This window comes from Aethalodelphis obliquidens, unplaced genomic scaffold (assembly GCF_003676395.1).
Source record: "Aethalodelphis obliquidens isolate GAN/ISIS:26980383/991018 unplaced genomic scaffold, ASM367639v1 scaffold59, whole genome shotgun sequence".
Lineage (NCBI taxonomy): Eukaryota > Metazoa > Chordata > Mammalia > Artiodactyla > Delphinidae > Aethalodelphis > Aethalodelphis obliquidens.
Genome location: NW_020838003.1, coordinates 8,806,478 through 8,823,601, shown reverse-complemented (window position 1 = coordinate 8,823,601; position 17,124 = coordinate 8,806,478). Strand labels below are relative to the sequence as shown.

At 37.0% G+C, this 17,124-nt stretch overlaps 1 protein-coding gene across 2 annotated transcripts in view; it reads left to right on the top strand.

Annotated features, from left to right (window-relative positions):
• PRKG2 (protein kinase cGMP-dependent 2) overlaps positions 1-17,124 on the top strand; it is a 92,923-nt gene that overhangs the window by 43,382 nt on the left and 32,417 nt on the right. Inside the window, exons 7-13 of one of the 2 annotated variants that reach the window (XM_027087594.1) lie at positions 2,929-3,006; positions 4,620-4,714; positions 7,696-7,764; positions 12,033-12,131; positions 13,474-13,540; positions 15,490-15,626; positions 16,577-16,666. In XM_027087594.1, coding sequence (XP_026943395.1) covers positions 2,929-3,006; positions 4,620-4,714; positions 7,696-7,764; positions 12,033-12,131; positions 13,474-13,540; positions 15,490-15,626; positions 16,577-16,666 — 635 coding nt within the window. Of the gene's footprint in view, positions 1-2,928; positions 3,007-4,619; positions 4,715-7,695; positions 7,765-12,032; positions 12,132-13,473; positions 13,628-15,489; positions 15,627-16,576; positions 16,667-17,124 lie in introns of both variants that reach the window. The other variant, XM_027087593.1, reaches the window with a different exon arrangement.

The window sequence follows — 17,124 nt, the reverse complement described above, 5'->3', positions numbered from 1 at the left end:
GGAAGCTTGCCCCTTAAGAAACAACAAAGCGCTTTCTCAGTGTTCCATTTCCAGCTTCTGCCTTTTGGCTTATCCGACTGACAGAAATTAAAGCTGCACATCTGCACAGACCAGAGGCTGTATAATAACTGAAGAACAGCCTATAAGCAGTTCAAAAATTCTTCAGATTCCTTCTGCTCTGTCTGGGTAATGGGGACTGAGATTGAGATAGGAACAGGAGAGCCTGAGACCTCCTGAAACAGGAACATCCACCGTGACACTAGCAGTTCTAGTAAAGAGAATTGAACATTAACTATATCATGAAGACCCCTGCACTGCAGTGTCATGGTCACTCACTTAACCTTTGCGGGTCACAGTCCTCTGAATGGTAAAATCACACTTGAATCGAGTGAAGGTTTGTGATAGAGCTATAATGAGAAAAAATAGAGAGTTGGAGTAAGCAGCTTGTGATGTAAAAACTCAAAATATTATTTTCCGGGTAGAACAGAAGCATGTTTCTTGCTCACATAACAGTCCAGGGAGGATGGTCCTAGGTGGCTATGCAGAATCCTTCAGGAACCCAAGCTGATGGCTACTCTGCCATCTTCCACATGGTCCCTCTCCCAGGATTTCTCTGGGACATGCCGTTACAAATGGGGCACAAGTATGAAGGCATGTGTCTGGAATGGTTCATGGGCCTGGCATGGAAGTGGCATACGTTGCTTCTACTCAGACCCTTTTAGCTGGAAGTTAACCACATGGCCACAGCTAACAGCAGGGAGGCTGGGGAATGCAGTTTACCTGTGGAAGACATTGATGACCAGCTCACAGACTCTTTCGCAGGAATTAACAGTCACCAGGTGACTATCTCACTTAATCCTCACACATCCTTAGGTGTGGTAGGTCATACCATCTTAATTTTACAGAATAGGAAACTGAGGTCCAGAAGATTTAAGTAACATCTAAGCAAACCGTTCTCAGCCTCCCCCTTAACATGGCAATCATTAATTGAGTATTTACTACATTTCAGGTGCTTTTAATGCATCAAAAATTAATTGTCTTTAATTGACTTATGGTGGTAGGCAAAAGTGGACCCCCTCCAAAGTATCCACATCCTAAACCCTGGAATGCATAAATGCGTTATGTTACATGGCAAAAGGAACTTTGCAGATGTAATTAAGGTTTGGGACCTTAAAATAAGGGAGATTATCTTGGACTATCTAGGTGGGTCAAGTATTATTACACGGGCCCTTAAAAGCAGAGAATTTTCTCTGGCTGGAATCAGAGAGATGCAGCAGAAGTGGAAGTCAGAGAGATTCCAAGTGTATGAAGAATTTCATGTGCCCTTACTGGTTCTGAAATATCAGGGGCTCTGTGCAAGGACAGGAGAGAAGTCTCTGGGAGCTAAGGGGGCAGCCCCCAGCTCACAGCCATCAGGGAAATGGGACCTTATCCTACAACCGCAAGGAACTGAATTCTGCCAACAACCTGATTACACTTGAAAGCAATTTTTTCCCCGGAGCCTCCAGAAAGGAACACAGCCCTACTGACACCTTGACTTCAGCCTCGAGAGACCCTGAACAGAGAAATTCAGGTGAACCACACCGTGCCTGGACTCTCTGTCCCACAGAAACTCAGATAATAAATGGGGGTAGTTTCAAGCCACTAAGTGTGTGTGGTTATTTGTTACAGCAGCAATAGAAAACTAATGTGCTTATCTTCTCTCAGTCTTTGAGTATAAATATTCTTATTTGAATTTTCTGGATTGATGAAAGTGAAATTCAAAGCAGAACTGAGATTTGAATCTAGATTTCTGTGGCTTCAAAGTGCCTTTTCCCCTGAGATATTCTGCTTCCTTCCATGAGATGTTGAATGCCTTGTAAAATGTACATAGTGCTATGTAAATAAAAGGTAAGTTTATTAGTATTAGGAGTAATGTTTATTCCATAAATGTAAATATGTTTTAAGAGTAAATGACCAAAAAAGATACTGAACTATAGCAGACACAAAAGTAGTTTGTTTGGATTTTATTTTCAAGTCTAAAATAAAAATAAGAGAGAGCTATTGTGTTGTTCTTTATGACTTTTACGAAAATTAAACAAGCCCATTTTTGTTTGTATAAATAATTAAGAGATCCATTTTAGTTCTATGACTTTGTGCCAATATCAAATTAAAGCAAAGTAGGGATGGAAAGTTTAATCCATCTTTTATTTTCTAAGACACTGAGTTACTTTTTTGGTCTGGCAGGTGGAAGAATTACTTTTCCCTGACAAGAATTCTCTGATTACACTCACCTATATGAGGGAAACAAAGAAATAAGTGACAGTTTAGGATTTCATGAGGTTCAACTTTGTTGAAAAACAGAATTTACATGTAAAAATTCTAATGTCAACCTTTCATGATGATAAATCTTTGGAAAGAATCCATATGAAAGAGCTCCTTACTGTGTATGTAGAATTTTCCCAACCTTTGCTCTGAAAGAAATTAGGAATTGAGGCTGATATTCCTCATATCCATTGAGGATAATATTTTCAATTTATTAGATAATATTTGTCCTCTTTCTAAACTCTACCGCCAGTTTCAGACTGTTGCAGATCACTGAACTGTTTGTATTTAGATTATTTGGGTGAAGCCCACCTGCGGATCGGTGATAATTGCCTTGCTCTCGTTTCTTTGTGTCTTCAGTGTCCATGCTTGAAATTCAGTATTCCAGGTGAATTTTTTTTTCCATGAAAGATAAACATAAATGCAGATAAACAAGCAAAAGTCTCCTTACTTTTTTATGGTTTAAGACTACAATATTTAAGAAGATTACAATTACAATAAGCAAAAAAATAACAGAAACAGATGTGGAATGCTCATTTCTAAGACACCAGGAGTTCTATTTCATTTGTGTCATCTGAACGTCTCCGCTGCATCTAACTTTTTCTTTTTCTCTTGTCCCCATAGGAATACTATGACAAAGGAGATTACATTATTAGAGAGGGCGAGGAAGGAAGTACCTTTTTCATTTTAGCAAAAGGAAAGGTAACTATTAGTTAAAGCTTACTTAAAGTAAATCAAAGAATCGTATCAAATCTGTTGGCCATAAACGCAGCAGTGTTCTGCATTGCAGCCTAAGTCCTCTGTCTGCAGTGAGCAGTTAAAGGACCTTCTGCTCAGAAGAGTCCTGGGGAAGCAGCGGGGGGCAGTCTGAGCACTGGCTTTGGGCCCACAGGAGACTTGTCTTGGGTTCCAGCTGATTTAGTAATTTCTTAGTGACCTTAGTCAGGTCACTTGGCTTTCTTTGGATGTCGTTTCATTGTGTATAAAATGACTGGATTATTTCTAATAATCCAATGAGTGTGTGATTCTCAGCCCAGGGGTCTAAGATCAAGGGCTGGAACATTTCCCCAACCCACTGATAAGACAAACAACAGGTGGAAGAGAATGAACTAGACAATTGAGGACAGAATGATCAGGCATCAAGCTGTAGAACAATATGGCTCAGAACTTCAATTCGTACACAGTTGCTCAAGTTGATTTAGATGCTGATGAAAATTTTATGCTAATATAGACAGCAAATCTTTTTTTTAACTAGATGTTGAGTGGATAACATGTTGCCGGTTATTCCCAGCTTGACTCTTTACAATGTTCCTCAGAGACAAAAAGCATTTGTGGAATATTGATGGAAAGGATAAAATCTTGAGCACCTGTGTCTATAAACTGTCAGATTTTCACATATGCTCTTTCTTCCATGGAAGAGTTTATCATCAGAGAATCAGACACTGCCCTTAGTAAACTGGTTTTGTGGTTGAACTTTGAACTGGACCCCCAGTGACGGAAAAAAATTTTTTAACATAATAGTTTCAGAAACTCTTCAACACTCAGAACCACTTTTTATCATTTCTCCTCAACCTGGACCTCATACTTTGAAAGAATCCTGGTTAATAAACAAATTGCATTTATCATTTAAAAATTTTTAAATTTATTGTGATTTCCATAAGTGCTAACCAGAATTTCTAATCAGAATGATGCAGTCCTTCTTACCATGTTGAACTGGAATAATTCTAGCCACAAAAGGGAATATTGAAGTTTTTGTTTGGCTCTGCTGTGGGGGTTCTTGAACCTTCCTGGGCTGTGGATCGCATTGGGACTGTCATGAAAGTTGTGGACCCTCCTCTATATCCACATTTTGCATTCAGGTTTAGAGGGTACACAGGAATCAACAAGTCAGTCATGGACATGAGATTTAGAACTCTTGATACTCAGTCTTATTCGTGATTGATTTGTCAACTCCATTTGGCTTTTTGAAAAAATAAAGTTCCCACAGGACCATTATTATTTGCTTTGAGCATCCTTAGGAAGGAATAACTGGATTCATGTAAAAAATTATAACTTTGAGTCGTGAGGTTTGGATGGAGAAGCTTCCTCTTATAAAAGGTGGATTGTGTTCAATCACAGGATTTTCTAGTCCATCCAAATGAGGTGGCTATAGTTAGATTGTCCTAACTACTGCAAAATTAAAGCAAAGGCTTTGATTTTTCCTTATTGAGTCAAGTTTATACAGAACAGGAGGGTCTGGTTGAATGGATATGTGTTCAGATTTTCCTTATTTTCTTCTCTCTCTCTCTCTTCTTAAATTATTTGACATCATTTAGGTAAAAGTCACCCAGAGTACTGAGGGCCATGATCAACCACAACTGATAAAAACTCTGCAGAAAGGAGAATATTTTGGAGAAAAAGCTCTTATCAGGTGAATCTATGAATTTATATTCCATACATAAATAATTCTTTGGTTGTTTTGCATGTGCACCTACCCACTGAGAGTTGTCAAACTGAGCTACCAAATTAATGGCAGCCATTATCCAGGAAATAAACAAATTTTTAAACTGAATTCTAAAATATTCATTGTTAAGCAGTAAATAAGTATATTAATTCTGCACGGGAAATAATTTAGAAAGTCTTAAGTCTACTAGTGAAAATAAAATTGGTCTTCTCTTAGAATTTTTAGTTTAAAAGAGAAAGAAATTAAAGGCATGAAATTTTAAATTTTCCCATAAGAATGAGTTTTTATATTTTCAAGGTTTGAAATATTGTCCTGTTTTACCCTTTAAGAAATGATCAAATAATGACTTTACGTATTTTTTGTGTTTTTAAATCATTATGTCAAAGGTAATATTTTCTTAAGAATTTTTATTGGTTCATTTTGCAAGCTTTAGAAACAACTCAAAATAGTGTATTTGACATTTCTACCTGAACCTTAGGCCTTTTGAGATATGAGTTTATTTACTGTTGATCTAAGTTATGGAAGAAACATTTGTAAAGATTAATCAAATTGCTCAGGAGACACTATGTGCTTCCTGGAACTCAGAAAACAACTTCAAGTCTAAAAAAAACTTTTCTTAAATATAAATAACTTTATAAAAATTCAAGTTAGAATTTTGAGCAACAGACTCTTTTTTGGAGTTACATATGTTTTTAAATGAATACTTGAAATTAATTAAGAAAGAATTTAAAATTTATGTTATTACTAAATGCTTTTTATTTCATATTTATGCTTATAAAAATGAGTAGTGTGTCTGCTCATTTTTCTTCCTTTTTAATTTTTGTCTGTGAAGCCCTAGTTCTGCTGATTTACGTGTCAGGATTACATTAAGTACAGAGCAAAGAAAAAGTGTTCATATATTACCTGAGGACAAATTTGATTCTTTAAAAATCATAAAGCTCTTATTTTTTAAAGAAAATTAAACTACTTAATCCTAGTAAGTTATGGCTATTTTGTAAACAATTTAAAAATTGAATTTAAAGACAAGTTGAATTTTTATTTCCCATTTTCTAGCTGGTAATGAACTTGTTTCAATAACAGGGAAATTGTCCTCTTTTGTTTGCTTATTTGTGACAATATGAATTTGTTCATGTAATGCAATCATGTAATACCATTATTCAAGACTTCAATGTATTTGTTCTTAACATTAACACATTATTTTTCTCATACCTTCAAGCAAAACTATTAAAGTTTGAAAGTGCAGAGAAATTATTTATAAATGCACTATAGACTCAAGATAGCTCTGGAAAGGAAATATGCTGTCTGGTTATGCTGGATCTGAAATAATTTGTGCTCTATGTTGCAACCAGCCAATTACGGTGCTTTACCATGAGAAACATGGGGATTTATATTTAATAAAGACACAACTCCCCAAAGCATTTAAAATGTAAAGCTAAAATCAATGAGGAGGAAAGTTGGATACAAATATTTTTACATTTTTGTGCATTTTTATGCTATCACTTTTTAGGGCCACTGACTGTGGCTCAATGTTCCTTATATTCTGTGTATTTTCCATGTATTTCCATTAAATAGTCCCAGGAGTTCTTTCAGCATTTTATGTGCAAAAATAAATCCGTGGCACTTACACAGTTATTATGAAAGAAACAGATGTGTATTTGTAAACATCTAATACTTGCGCACTGTTTGCAGAGAATATTCCTAGTCAAAATCATGACACTGTCAAGTGAAAGGATGTCATACCTCTTTTTTTTTGAACTAACAAAGCAAATAGTTTACCCATATCCAAGATCATATCATATAGATATCCACACACATGCAAGCTGAGTGTAAACTACCCAGCTCCCAACTCAAAAGCATATCAAGCTGAAAGGTTTCACCAGTGTCTTCTAGCAAGGATCCTGTAAACTTGGGAGGGACTGTGGGTTATGTCAGAAGGTTTCTGGATGCCAGCTATGTGGATGGGGGACCTCTCTGGAATGAGAGATGGGCTGCCAGCGTTTTCCCTGTCCCATTGCTAAAGGAAGATGAAAGAACTATACTTTTTGTGATGCTGTTTTTGATGAAGTTGCTTAGAGCAGTCTTAATATGATTGCTGCTCCAAGTTACCTTAAATAAATCTCAGAGCACTGAGTACCATATGGATGTACCTTCTTTTCAGGGTCTTTAGTTTGGAACTAATAGAGGGAGACAACTAACATAAACAAAGGTCTCTAAAGAAATACTTTACCTGGTGCTGGACCCATTGGTATTCATTAGGTAATTAAATTTACCATCATTAGATCATATGCTATAATTCATTGTATCTAAGGGGATTATTGTGAGATGCACTATTATATTATGTACCCCTGAGAAAGAAAGACAGTGCTATTAATTACACTATGACTCATCGTCAATTGTAAGGCATGCTCTGATTTCAGAGATTTTAATGGAAAATGTACATCTTAGACTATGAAATGAAAGATTTTAGTATTTCTTTAATTCACTGGGTGATATGACACTAAAAACACTTTCTTCAGGTTTTATTCCTGACTGGTTTGTTAGAAGTTAATTACTTCAATGTTTTTCTCATAAATTTCTTTGATCGGTTCATTTCAATTTTGGCTGCTTATTAGTTAGCAATTCCTGTTTGATCAGAATAGGGCTATCTTATTTGGGCTGACACAGAGCGCAGAATGAAATTCCACGCACAGTTGCACTCACTGATTCCTTTACATTCTTAGTGCATTTAACTTCTTCTCCTCTGTATTCCTTGTGTGCATGCCCTTTATTAGGACACATTTCAAATCCTTTTTTTGGGAAGGGGTAGAGTATAAATTATGATTTTTTAAAAAAAGCATAATCTTTGGAAGGTTTAAGTGACGGTGTTTCATACCAGTAGCAGATTTCCCTAATAAAAATGGATGTTTAATTTCTCACTAGAAAATTGACTTTCCTGTTTTTATCTGCAGTGAAGATGTCAGATCAGCTAACATTATTGCTGAAGAAAATGATGTTGCATGCCTGGTTATAGATCGTGAGTGAGTATACTGATGTTGTCGGAGAATGCAGGCTACCGCCACCTTTGAAGACTTGGCCTTCTGTTACTACAAGGGCCCATCTGTCTTCCCTTTCATCAGCACTTGGAAACGCTGGCCAATCCTCAGCTGCGAGTACATTCGATTAAAATTCATGGGAAGGAACTGGGCCTTCTGATCTGAATCTGTCTGCGGCAGTGGCAGATGCTGGCAGGCTAAATATTTTGTGTGCAGAGTTTGTACATAAATATCAGCAATAGACTGGTTTAAATTCTGCATCTTACAGAGAAATAAGCTTATTAGTACTCTCATGGATTTTTCCCCATACAGTGTAGTGAACAATTTCATAATTTATTGCTAAAATGCTCTAAGCCGTCAGAAACCTCTCTCTCTCAAAATATAAAATGTTCATTAGCTAGATGTATTCCCAGAGAAGTTTTAGTTTAATGCTTGTAGTAATTTGCAGAAGATGTGTGTCAATATTAATCTCTAAATGTCTGAGGTTATTTCTCAGAATATTTCATTTTGTGTCCTTAACTCACTTCAAATCAAATTTGAATCTGACCCCTTGGATCTCTCATTAATCAGTTGAATATTTATTGACTATCTAGATATAAAAAAGGAAATTCAAATATACCAAAACTAGGCCATTGTCTGACAAAAGCCATGTATAGTCAAAAGAAATAGGGCATACTCATGAAATATTAACAAAAAATAGTAAAATGACAATAGGTGTCACAAGAGTATGTAGATGATTGCTAATTCAATACAACATTTATTGAACATAGAATCATAGAGATTTAGAGCTGGAAAGAACTTTGGAATATTTTACAAAATCTTTTTATTATGGAAAATTTCAAACATATTAAAAAATAGGATGATATTATGGACCCCATCATGCAAGCTCAAGAATTATCAATTAAAGCCTTTTCTATACCACTTTGCCATCCTCTCCCTGCCTTCTACACACTATTTTCAAGCAAATTCCAAACATAAAATTATTTCATCTATGAATTTTACTAGCATCTCTAAAAGCTAAGTATTATTTATAATACATGACCACAATAACATAACATGCCTAAAAAGTTACCAATTCTTTATTTATTATTTTTTAATTGAGGTATAATTAACACATAACATTATATTAGTGTCAGGTGCACAACATAATGATCCAATATATGGATACATTGCAAAATGGTCACTACAATAAGTCTAGTTAGCATCCATCACCACACATAGGACAATAATTCTTAGTATCACTTTGAGTTACTTTAATCTTTCCCTTACAGATAAAAAAAAGTAAGTCCAGGTCAGTTAAAGAATTGCCCCCGGGCTTCCCTGGTGGCGCAGTAGTTGAGAGTCCGCCTGCCGATGCAGGGGACACGGGTTCGTGCCCCGGTCCAGGAAGATCCCACGTGCCGCGGAGCGGCTGGGCCCGTGAGCCATGGCCGCTGAGCCTGCGCGTCCGGAGCCGAGAGGCCATGACAGTGAGAAGCCCGCGTACCGCAAAAAAAAAAAAAAAAAAAAAAAGAATTGCCCCAACAGTGTCATCTGTGATGGAACAGGGGCTTCTGCCCAGGTCTTCCAGTGCCTTTCAGCAGTCTTTCCACCATGCCATTTGGCTCCCATAGCATGTGTTCAGAAGGGAAGCAATCACAATACTGTGAAGTGGGAAAAGTTTTACTTTATTTTTTAAGTGTGGAAATGGGGCTTAAAATTCACAGGAGTTTTCTAGGCAAAGAGGAAATGTGGAAATCTCTCCAGGTGAAGTAAACCTTAAAAACAAAGGCATAGGGCTAGGAAGTGCAAATCATGTTCAGATGAAGGTAATCTTTGGTGGCAGCTCTCAAATGGAAAATATATTGATATGGTATTGCCCTGACAATGCATTGTTTTGTATATGAGTTCCTTAAAAATATATGCATGCACTAAATAGCATTAGTGGTGTGGTAAAATCTTATAAATTGCTCCAAAATGCAAGGACTAAAAACAGGATAGAAAGGAAGAACTCCTCCCCCTTTTCTTTATTATAATCACATAACCAAATATTTATACAATATCTCATGGATTCATAATCCATGTAAAGGATGCAATGGTTTTTATAGAGTTTATAAATTATTTGGAAGTTTATAATTTTAAAACTCTTAATTTACATGTGCATAGTTGAGATTCTTATAACATAGAGAGTACTGTCCTGTTAGACACAATGAGACATTAAAAGTTACATGAATTTATTCTGTGCATAAGAGAAACTGAATATCAGGTATGACTGGGTTGACCTACATCCTGGATTTCCTGGGACAGTTCTGGTTATTCCAACATGTTTATGATTGGCACTCCCCTTCACTCTGGAAAACATTCAGTTTGAATGATAAATTATATGATCATTGCAGCTATCACGTATAAAGCTAGATTAAGATCCCATAATAATTCTCCCATAGTACCCTTACATCATTGTTCACACTTTATTTGATTGCTTTATTTAACATCTGTCTTCCCACTCTTCTGTTTCTTCATGAGGACAGAAACATTTACTTTGTTCGCTGCTGTTGCTGTGCCAGCATTTGACATAGTCCTTGGCATAACAGGAAGCGATCCAGATGCTGGCTTTAATAAAGGACACCATCCTTGCAATGAAATATAGTGACTGAAAGCCTATGGCTCTTTATTTCTTCTTTCCTAATTCATCATTTTAAAAATGCATACTTGAATGTTACAGCTAGAATGTTGTAGCCGTTTAAACTTTAGTTTGTGGAGAATTTCTATAGACCTGTGACACCAGTGTCACATTTAAAAAATCAAATTTCTTTACAACAATACTTCAATTAGTTTCATAGCAAGCAAGATAATGGTGACATGTAGAATAAATAAAATCAATGGGATAGGGAGGGTGGGAGGGAGATGCAAGAGGGAGGGGATATGGGGATATATGTATACCTATAGCTGATTCACTTTGTTATACAGCAGAAACTAACACAACATTGTAAAGCAATTATACTCCAATAAAGATGTTAAAAAATAAATAAATAAAAATAAAAAAATAAAAGAGACCAAAAAAAAAAAAAGCAAAGTACAAGAAGTATTTCCTTTTACTTGAAAATTTCAACCATTGGGAATTTGAAATTGCATGGCAATACTCTTGTTTCTCACTACTGTACAGTCAGCAAAGGACGGTCCACAGAGCAGGGCAGAAAAGAGTGCCTAGTAGATCTGAAGGGGGAAATGGAAAATACCCAGCACAGTGCATAAGGTATACTTAATAATGTAAGTGTAGGTTGGTGGTCAGTTAAATGTGGGTAGAGGTCTTCAGGGCTAGGCAGGCAGTAAGTGGCAACAGTACACTAATGAGGGGAATTCTGACTTATTGGTTTCAGTTTTAGGTGTTTTGAGGTAAATTTTCATTCCTTTCATTTCTTTATGTCCGGGAGCTTAAGATTTACTGAGGTGATTAAAGCATGGTTTCTAGAAGGATACTGTTTTGTAGTAGGGAAGAGAACTACCCTGAAAATCACGAATCCAGATAGATTGTCAAGTGTGGGGTGCGGGAAGCATTGGAAGGATAATCCAGAAAATAGGTTTGTTTGGTGAGGAAGGGGATTCTTTTTTTCTCATGGGCAGTGCCCTATGTAAGAATTCCAAGAGATAAGTGACTGGGGACAGGCAGATTAGATGGGACAGGTAACAAACCTGTGATCCGTGAGGGTGAGGGAGGTAACGGGAAGATGCTGGCTGAGCCTCAGACAGGGAACTACTAAGTTAAGGTAAATGATTTGGATTTAATTATGAAGGAATGTGAAATGAGTAGTATTATCTACGGACAAAGAAGAGATAAATTGTATCCTTGACTTTAAAAATAAATAGCTTAATTAATTTGGTTAAGCAAAGTTAGAAAAATCTGGGACCCATGTAACCTGTTGATTCAGTAAACAGATCATGTAGCCTATTTCCTTTTCACTGTCTTCTTTAAAAAAAAAAAAAAAAAAAAGAACAATATTGGTAAACCTGAACCACAAGGGGGAAGATTACAGAAATGGTGTCTCTTCTCATTGATAGCCTCTTTGCTTTCAGAAACTCAAAGGATCAATTATATAGCTTCCAATAACTATTCTACATGTGACAGCAATTTTAATGTAACATAAATTATTGAAAAACAATTTGCAAAGCTGTGCATAACCATACAAATAGTCTTTCATGAGCTTAAGAAGAATGGCAAGTTGCAATGGTAACTCTCAGCGCTGAGCTTTTTATTTTATCTTATTTTATTCATTTAGAACATTCAACCAAACAGTCGGGACTTTTGAAGAACTCCAAAAATACCTTGAAGGGTATGTGGCAAACCTGAATCGTGATGATGAAAAAAGACATGCGAAGTAAGTGGAGGAATATTTTCCTAAGCCGGATGTAGCAGTTGATAAAGAAGGGGACTGAAGGGTGTGGTTTGCTGTGGCGTAACTTTTAGTGTGTTGCCATTAGAAAATTTGGGGGAGTTCTTTTAAATTGTTCTTCCACAAAGAGGATACCATTTGCCTGGTATCCTCTACCAGGATAATAATAGTATGGCTATTATTTTAGTCAATAAATAGTTTCTTATTTTCAGTGATGGGTAGTAATGTTAGGAAGAAATTTCCTGATAGAAAACCTTGGGAAAGGGATTCTTTACATTGACTGGTGACTTAGTTCAAAAGGACATTAATTCAGAAAGGAAGGCTCTCTTGCCCATGGAAATCAAACAGGAATACCAAGGCATAGCGTAGCCCATTCATTCTGATTCCAGGTAAAGAGCTAGGGCTAGAGTCTGGGTTATTTCAAAATATAAGGGAGCTGTTGCCCATGGCGTTGTGTGTTGGGTTCTAAATGTAGTAATACTGATGAAAATGGTTTTTTGTTTAATAGAAACAATACTTTGTAAAATTAAAATTATTTGAAAATCCTTTGCTAAAACATTTTGTAGAATGAATACTTAAGCATATATTCACCAGATAGTACCATTACAATTGAAGAGTCAAGAGTTCTAGAAGACTGACCTTTGAGTTAAATTAGAGCATTCAGTCAGGACTGCATAAGTTTGTTTTTGTTTTTTTTTTCTTGCAGGGAGCATACTTGCAGTTTTTATGCCAAAGGCCTTTTGTAGCGAGAACAATCTATAAATACATAACCCAGAACAGTAGACTCTAATTAAAAGAGAATTGAGTATTTCCAAGTAACAATACTTAGACATAAAATATGAACTGTATTTTTCATGTTTCACAAAGCAGTTATTCTGGTTCAGCCAGAGAAATCTTCAAGGTCTGACAAAAATAGCAAAATATGGCAAAGATTCTCAGTGTGGAATCCTCCTGTATGTGCAACAAAGGAAGTGGCTCTCTTTTCTGGTTTTATTTACTCTCACTGATTCTTTGTTTTTTAAACAGCTTTATTGAGATGTATTTCAAATACCACACAATTCACCTGTTTTTACCTCTCATTGATTCAGTTTGACTTTTGTCTATTTTTTATTGTGTGTGAGTATATCTGTTTTTTATTTATATAGTCTATTGTTTTTCTCCCCAGATGTAACTGAATCTGACCCTATAAGAGTTGAGATAAGCTCTATGGTTACTATGGGCAGTAATTACTGGCAGAAATAAGACTGTTGTAAGGGTGGTATTTATGTGTGCCGTGACCCCTGCTTGCCCAAGGGAGCGTATGTAAAGTTTCTCTTATCTCCTACAGGAGATCCATGTCTAGCTGGAAGCTGTCCAAAGCACTCTCTTTGGAGATGATTCAGCTGAAGGAGAAAGTGGCCAGATTTTCCTCATCATCCCCATTCCAGAACCTTGAGATTATCGCAACACTGGGCGTTGGTGGGTTCGGAAGAGTTGAGCTTGTAAGGGGTTTACGTTTCAAGCATCTGAGAGAAGCCTTTTGACTATTTTTTTGTTTTGTATTCCAGTGTATGTCAGAGGAATATATGCATTGTTATTGCTATCTAAACATTGCTTTGAACAGAAATTGAGAAAGTACACTTTTCACTCTTTATGTTGTGTAATAGCAGGTCTGTGCTAGTAACTTATAATAATATAGCTGCAATTTCAAGCCTCTTACATCACATCCTTTTGTGATTTTTTTTTTGCTTGAGGGCAGTTAGTTATTGGAGAATGTACCAGTAACCATACCCAAAGGCTACAAAACATAAAATGTGTTTCCTAACAGCAAAATGTATGTATACATACGTTCACGATGCATTAACTGTATGCTAAAGCAAAGAAGAACGTGTCCAGTGAAAGTGTCATAGAATGAAATCTTTAATATCATAGCTCCATTTCTTAAACAACTCCCCTGCCATGTGTGTATTTGGCTTTCATTATTCTATTTTTGGGTTGCCAAATTTTCTATCAAAAAAAAAATGCTGAATGCAAGGAGATGTTTGAAGAGCAGCCTTCTGTAGTGCTGGTCAGGACAGCTGGGAACTTATGGCCTGATTTCGGCTGCATCTTCCATATCACCACCCCTCTGAGCTTTATAATCAGCTTCCAAAGAGTAGCAGAGCGGTGCTGTCAGATCAAGTGCTCTGAGGAAACGGTAGAATGGAGATCTGTGACCTTACTGGGTAGAGATGGCGCTGAACCCTTGGCAATTACCAAGCCCTTCTTTGCCCAGCAGATTTGTAACAATTCACTGTACATTAACCTTGGGAACTATGCTGACACTTCCATCTGATGGGTGGCAGATCTGAAATGCTGCCAGGAGACTCTGGGTAGTAAACTTTACACCCAGTCAATTCTTGGGTAAGGGGGGAAGAAACGATTTCTTAATAGGCCAAAGAGTATTTGTAGTGTTTCTTCTGCCATATGGAGAGATAAGGGAGAGATCCATCTGCTGTATTTTTCATCAAAATCTTGGCAAAAGGATTGAATTAACAATGCTGAGGTTTCCTTTTTATATAGTTAGATAATAATAATTGAAACAATAATTCCACCATTGATTTAAAAGTCATAGGCAGCACTCATGGCAACTGTGAGCAAAATGTGGGGTGCAACCATTTCTGCACAGTTTCATTACTTGTCAAATATAGTCTGCTAATGGAGTTTTAAAAGTCTATCTGAATGCTTATTAAATTTTAAAAATTTCCTTTTAAGGGAAAATCCTGTTTGTCCATCTAGAGCATGGTCTCCAACAGAGCTTTCTGCGCTGATGGAAATGTTCAGTATCTGTGTGTCCAGTAGGGTAGCCACTGGCTATATGTGGCTGGAGAGCTTTTGGATCACGCAACTGAGGAACTGAATTTTTAATTTTAATCAATTTAAAATTAACCTTATGCAACTAGTGGCTATTATATTGGATCGTGCAGATATGAATCTTGATTTAATATGTCTTGTTTTGAAACTCAAAGAAGTGACTATTAAGAAAAAACAGTTTTTGGCAATTCTGGCCAAAGTTTTTCATGTCACATACTCAAAACTGAAGAGATTTCTAAACATTCAATCTTCTAACTAGAGTATTTTTCTTGTTTCAATACAAGCATTCTAGAGCCATGTTCCAGATACGTGAACTCTTTTGGAAATTACAGTGAAAAGGAAGTGTGTACACCTGGATAAAATTCAGTTCCCAGAGGGATAAGTGGTTAAAAGCTTACATGCTATTTAAATGTGAAAGAATTCGAACTCTCATTAGTTAACATGTTTTATGTAGATATTGCAAATCTTTCCTAGTAAGTTCATTTTGAGGGCTTGTTCTCTTCTTCCCTAGGTTAAGGTAAAAAATGAGAATGTTGCTTTTGCAATGAAGTGTATAAGGAAAAAGCACATAGTTGACACGAAACAGCAGGAGCATGTCTACGCAGAAAAGAGGATCCTGGAAGAGCTGTGCTCCCCCTTCATCGTGAAGTAAGCGAGCATCTCGCTCCCAGAACTTAGCATCTTAGGCTCTCCTTTTGAGTGTTTCCATGCAAGAGGACAGAGGAGGAAGAGAAGGCCTCGCTCTGAATTCTCCAGCCCAGTCACAGCGATGATACATAAAATGTTAGAAGTTTGAGATCTGAAGTCAAGAGTCCAGATTTTTTTATTCTTGGATATATCTCAGGAAAGTGTGTGGGGTGTATGTGTGTGTTTGTATGTGTGTGTGTGAATATAAAATTATTGTGGCAATAATTTGAACTGCTTATTTAACTCAGACCCAATGCAGAATTTGGGAAGCAAGAATTCATTCAGAACCCTTCAGGGGACGTGCTGCTGTTGAATTTCGACAAGAAGTGGCATCTGGACGTATTTAGGTTGTTGAGGAGCTGGTCCTAACAGTGCCTAGGTGCCAGAAGATCCACCGCCTTTACAGTTACTGCTTTCTTTAGCTATCGCCAGAGTTTGCAAGAGAAATGTATTATTCTAGGCCATGGCTCTCTTGTGAATTCATGGGTTAGTGGTGTAGGCCAGTTAAGGCATATTTTTTCCTACCTGTCTTAATGCTCCTGGAGTGTAGCTTTAGAGATTTCTGGGTGATGTAAAGTGCCTCTATAATGAGTAGCATCTATGCTTTTTTTTTTTTTTTTTTTTTTTTTGGTACACGGGCCTCTCACTGTTGTGGCCTCTCCCGTTGCGGAGCAGAGGCTCCGGACGCGCAGGCTCAGCGGCCATGGCTCACGGGCCCAGCCGCTCCGCGGCATGTGGGATCTTCCCGGACCGGGGCACGAACCCGTGTCCCCTGCATCAGCAGGCGGACTCTCAACCACTGCGCCACCAGGGAAGCCCCCAAAGTATTATTGATGATGCTCTTAAGCAACTTGGAAGACGTTTTAAAACTGGGTTTCTAATAATAACTGTGCTTTTCTTTATCTTCACAGATTATATCGCACTTTCAAGGACAATAAGTATGTATACATGCTTCTGGAGGCCTGCTTAGGTGGGGAGCTATGGAGTATATTAAGAGACAGGTAATGAAAAAGAATAATAAACAATAACTTTTGTCTCCTCCTGTGTCATCTAAAAGATGCTATGTTCATGATCATTTAAAGAGGCATGAAGAAAGTTATTAAGAAATGAGTCTAAGAACGTATTATCACTTGATAAAAAAGTAGTAATAGTGATATTTTCTTAGCTAACATTATAATCATGTAATAGGCACCCTGTAAAGCAGTTATTGTCATTCTCATATTAGGGATTAAAGAAGCCCAGGCTTAGAGTATGAACCATCCATGTCACATGGTTAGTATGAGGCAGAGTAAGTATAAACCCAGATGTTACTGATTCCAAACCTTGAGAAGAGAGATGATGAAAGGGGTGGAGAGTGGGAAAGCCCGGACTGAAAGGCAGAGTGAAACGTCTGCAAAGTTTCTGTTTTACAAAAGGGGTGATTTCCACACAATCAAAGCCACAGGTATTTACTAAGCTC